Source organism: Brassica napus, unplaced genomic scaffold, assembly GCF_020379485.1.
Source record: "Brassica napus cultivar Da-Ae unplaced genomic scaffold, Da-Ae ScsIHWf_1638;HRSCAF=2255, whole genome shotgun sequence".
NCBI classification, from domain to species: Eukaryota; Viridiplantae; Streptophyta; class Magnoliopsida; order Brassicales; family Brassicaceae; genus Brassica; species Brassica napus.
In genome coordinates, this window is record NW_026015055.1 from 5,471 (window position 1) to 10,637 (window position 5,167).

A 5,167-nucleotide genomic window follows, 5' to 3' on the forward strand; every position below is an offset into this window, starting at 1 on the left:
CATCATTTCTCGGTAATAACTCAATGCTTCTCCTATTTTCCCCTTTGCGAATAATGCTCATCGCTTTGACATCACACCCAACTCAAATTCTCTTCTGTAAGAACATAACACGGCTTCGGCAAACTCGACGTGCTAATTATACCTACAAAACCACATCAAGGGCCCATGAAACACAGCCAAATCGTCATCTATCCCAAACTCCCTCCAACTCTCGAATACCTTTACGGCTTCATCTACTTTGTATGCAGCAGCGCATCGGTTAAGCAAAACTTCAAACGTCTGTTAACACTATCCCGCACTTATTGAGATTCCGCTCAATCTCTTCAGGTGAGCTTCCACGGTGGTTTTTTTTCATTATTATCACCATCGACAGCAGATTGCTTGTCTTTTTCAGCTGCAAGACAATTAGCTCTGTTCTTTTCGAAGACGCGGACGCAGCGGCTTGCGGCCAAAAACTGAACATCGAAATAAACAAAAGGATGGTGGAAAATTATTCAAGCTGACGCTGCGATTACTTTCGCGAAGGTTTCCGGAACATGATTAATGAAGAAACTGCGATTATTCAAGCTGACGCAGCGTCTTGTAAAAGAACATGATTAATGAAGAAACTGTGAAGCTTGATTCTAGAAACCCAGAAAGTGAAACCCAGAGAGAGTGATGTTGTTCTTTCTTCTTCTTTTTTTCCATTTAGACTGACGTTGCTAGTAGGGTTATATATCTCACATCGGGAATTCTAAGTGAATTCTAAGGGACATTAAGTAATATATAAAGGGTTAGGGACAATCCACTAATCACCAATTGGTTTTAACTTGGAAGCCCATAATTAAACCCGAATCTAATATGGTATCAGAGCTCAAATCCTAAATACCCTAAACTCCTAACTAAAATTAAAATTAACCCTTTCGACCGGGTATAAAGTTCGTGATTAACCCTTCCAACCGGGTATAAAAGTTGTGTTAAACTCGCTCGACCGAGTATAAATGTCCTAAAGTTCCGAGATTTCTGGCCGATAAGAACCATCATCTCGAGTAGGGGTATTAGGATATATGTCCCACATCGGGAATTCTAAGAGACATTAAATAATAATATATAAAGGGTTAGGGTCAATCTACTAATCACAAATTACTTTTAAGTTGGAAGTCCATGATTAAACCTGAATCTAACCGTTGTTCTTATGATTCGGTTTCTCTTAAGGAGAGAGACGGAGAAGACAGGACAGGGATGAGTAAGAGGAGATCAGGCGACGGTACAGAGAGCATTTTGTAGCTGAAATATGATTTTGATTTTATATTTCCCTCCCATCTTGACAACTTCTCTAAGCTTCGAATCTTCGGAAGAAATACGTAAATGTAAAGGAACAATGTTCGGCTCATGCTGATAAACTGAAGATGGGCCTATGTCTGAAGCCCAGGTACTAATGAAGAACGAATTTACAGTAACACATAATTAATTATTGCATGAAAATATAAGACTAAACTAATTATATATACATAAATGGATGATCGAGCAATGTGTAAGTTTGTCTTAGAATCGCAATAATTTTTAGGATAGCCGGATTATTTTTAAATTAAGAGACTGTAACTGAGAATTTTGGTATGTTATTATTTTTAATTCGTCCCCATGCAAAATTAAAAGTTTTTATTAAATTTTATAAAAGGTTTTCATTTTGATTTATAGGTTTGCCTACAAGTTATACATTAAATTATACAAACCGAGTTTAATATATAGACAGGATAAGTGGAAGTTAAACACTGCCATGATAGTCTATTATCCACTTATATCTTAATGGAAAGAACATAAGAAATGATACATTTCATTTTATATTCTTCAGATTTTGCGGCCCGAGAAACCCAATCCACTATCAATGGCATGAGGACATACCTAGCTGTCGTTAATTAAGTCAATTAACTAATTAAATAAAGTTATAATCTTTAATTTTGAGGTACACTTCTCTCTCTGCCGTCAATGTAATTACCGTCTTTTAGGAAACAAAACAGACGGCGGCCCGTTAGAATCTCGGTTAGCCGACGCAGCCACCATTTTCTCTCATTGTCTCCCTTTTAGATATTCTCCACGTGTCTCATTAACCATATGGCACTAGATCTTAAAAAATACTAAAATATTACATGAGAATGCTAGTGAGACACGATGAATTTATTTTGCATTTGGCCGAGGGGCGGCTATAGCCTACATAGCTTAGTTTTTCTTTTATATTTTAATGAAAAAAAACATTCAAACTCAGCGTTGAACTTGAGCATAGTTGAACAAATGTCCAACGCGGCTGCCATTGGCAAATGTACGGTAATGGTCCAAGCACATGTATGCAATACATTGTTCAGTTTTCTTCTTAGCGAATTATTAACTATTTATGTGTCATAGATGCAAGTTTTCCTTTCTTCTTGTATGTTACCACTCTTGTCAAAAACAATCACCAAATGTCACTCACTCCAGCATACAAATAAATTAGATAAGGGCCAAAAAACTCTCTAAGCAAACAAAAAGAAAAACAATGTTACTCTCGGACGAAATATTTTATAATGTGTTGAAGGTTTTTCAAAATGTCTTAAAATTTTAGATATTTTTATTTGAATATTTTCATAATATCTAAAGGATAAATCGCTCAAAAGACCAAAAATTAGTTTTTTTTTACCAAAACACACACCAAAAAGAAAATAGCCAAAAAAAGGTTTTATTAAAGAAGTAAATGACTCTTCTACCTTTACATTAAAATATATAAATACAAATAATATTTAAATAAACAATAAATAAAATAAAAATAAAGTTTAGATTTTTGATAAAATTGTTATTCATTTCCAACTTTTTTGCTTTTTAATAAAAAAAAATATTTTGAAATCTGAAAGTTCCTTTTTTAAAACTTTTTTAAAATTATTATTGTAAATTTTAAATATATTTTTTTAGATCCTTAATCTCAATCCTAAAACGTCACCTCTCAAATCTAAATTTTAAGTATAAATTGGTTAATCCTATAAATATAATTTTCTTTTATTTTTTTATTGAAACATTTTGATCGTTTTTAGTCTTTTGACCTTTGTGTGCTATAATTATGATAAAAAAAAATTATTTATGTCGCCTTAAACAGAGAACATAACTATTGTGCACTTATCTTAGAGAAATTCTCATATCAATGTTTCAAAATCTGTCTTGATTCCATATGTTTCATAGTTAGATCTTTCTAATTTTGTAATTTTCACTAATACATGAAAAGATAGAAATGTGTAATTATATATACTATTCATCAACTAAAATAAAGGATAAGAATGTATAATGTTATCTAAATTAAATTATTTGTATTTAACTACTGTAGTTTACTAGTATATCTACATTTTTTTTTAAGTATTTGAGTGTTTACCCTTTGTAAATGTATTTAAATTTGAAGTATATATCTTTAGATTCTTTACTATTTGAATCTGTTTACCACTTTAATTTTTATGTTTGTGTTCTCGCCTACGTTATCAAAATTTTCTTTAATACATGAATATACATCTTTAATATGATTAGGAGCAACAAAAATGAAAACGCTTGGTAGTAAAAAACCAAATTAATAAACGAAGGGTAGATAAAAAAAAACAGGATTCTTCGAAGGAAGAAACAAGCACACGTGGCTAAGGATAAGTGGAGGTTAAAAAGAAAACCATGAAAACCGCTGTTGTTGTAACCGAAGCCGCTAAAACCATCTCTCATGCTCTGACTGTTCAAAACAAAGCGCCCCAAAAGGAGCGTTGCTTTCTCTCTCTCCAGCTTATATAAACCACCATCTTTCCTGTCTCTTCCACCTTCAATTATCACACCACCACTACCACTCTCTCTCCCTCTCTATCCAATTTTTAGTTATGGTTAAGATGGGTTTGAAACCCGACACGGTTCACAGTAACGCCGTGGAGATTCGTTACAGAGGCGTTAGGAAGCGTCCTTGGGGTCGTTACGCTGCTGAGATCCGAGATCCAGGCAAGAAAACCCGTGTCTGGCTTGGAACCTTCGATACCGCCGAGGCGGCGGCGCGTGCATATGATAAGGCGGCGCGTGTTTTTCGTGGTGCCAAGGCCAAGTCTAATTTTCCGAACTTTCTCGAGCTGAGCGAGAACGTTTCCATCGGCGGCGGCGGCGGTTTTGAGCGTAGCCCAAGCCAGACCAGCGCCCTCTATTGCGCTTCCCCTCCGGCGGCAGTTACACCGGCGGCTGCTGATATTGTTCTGCCGCAGCTTGAGCTTAGTCTTGGCGGCAGAGGAGGCGCGTGTTACCAGATCCCGGTGGCGCGTCCTGTGTATTATTTGGACCTTATGGGAATCGGAAACGGAGGTCGTGCTGCTCGGCCTCCGATGTCGTTGGCGTGTAGGTCGCCGGTGATGCATGTTGCGACGAAGATGGCTTGTGGGGGCCAGAGCGATTCTGATTCGTCTTCGGTCGTAGATTTTGATGGTGGGATAGAGAAGAGAGCTCGGCTGTTAGATCTAGACTTAAACTTGCCTCCTCCGTTGGAACAGGCCTGAGCTGTTGGTTGTGTGGTTTCATCGCGAACGCTCATGCGTTTTTGTTTTCTTGTTTTGGAGCTGAGAGAATTCGTTTACTTTTCTTAGTTTTTTCTTCTCTCACACTCTAAAATAAAGATCGATTTTTAAATCGAGATAGAACAAAAATATAATGATAGCTGACATGGATCGTTATGTACATATTATTACGTAACCGCAGATCTGAACTTTTTTTGTGTATGTTTTTTTTTTTGCGACTTGGTTTCACCATGGTTTCACCATGTTGTTCCTATGTAGGTTCTTTTTGTATTGTTCTTCCAAATTTCAATTAATATTTTGGTAATTTCAGAATTAAGGTGTTCATATTAATATTCAAAATTTAACTATCACTACTAAGTCCTAACTAAACTGGCGGTGTTGTGAATAAAGAGGAGAATTTGAGTGTATTATTAGGTCGACCAAGTGGTTTTTTATATACATATGGTAATGATGGTCTAAGTACTGGATCGACATGAGATAGTACTTATACTTAATCAGATAATGACTAGCAATACGTAAGATAAACACCAACTATAATGTAGATAAACACAAGAGTAGATAGGCGCCAGTATGATCCTGCGGATGGGCTTGGCCCGTCTTGCTACACGGGCTGATAAATGGGTCGATCACTAAATGGTTTA

General features: G+C 36.1%; 1 protein-coding gene across 1 annotated transcript; it reads left to right on the forward strand.

The window, feature by feature from the left end:
- Positions 1–3,475: 3,475 nt before the first annotated feature.
- On the forward strand, positions 3,476–4,727 carry LOC106382776 (ethylene-responsive transcription factor 4). Its single transcript, XM_013823125.3, has one exon. It carries the CDS (start codon positions 3,852–3,854, stop codon positions 4,506–4,508), a length of 657 nt encoding a protein of 218 aa, XP_013678579.1. The 5' UTR covers positions 3,476–3,851; the 3' UTR covers positions 4,509–4,727.
- The last annotated feature ends 440 nt before the right edge of the window (positions 4,728–5,167 follow it).

Excerpts from the sequence above, each read along its gene's own strand:
- LOC106382776 (XM_013823125.3), top strand. The coding sequence starts at position 3,852 with ATGGTTAAGATGGGTTTGAAACCCGACACGGTTCACAGTAACGCCGTG.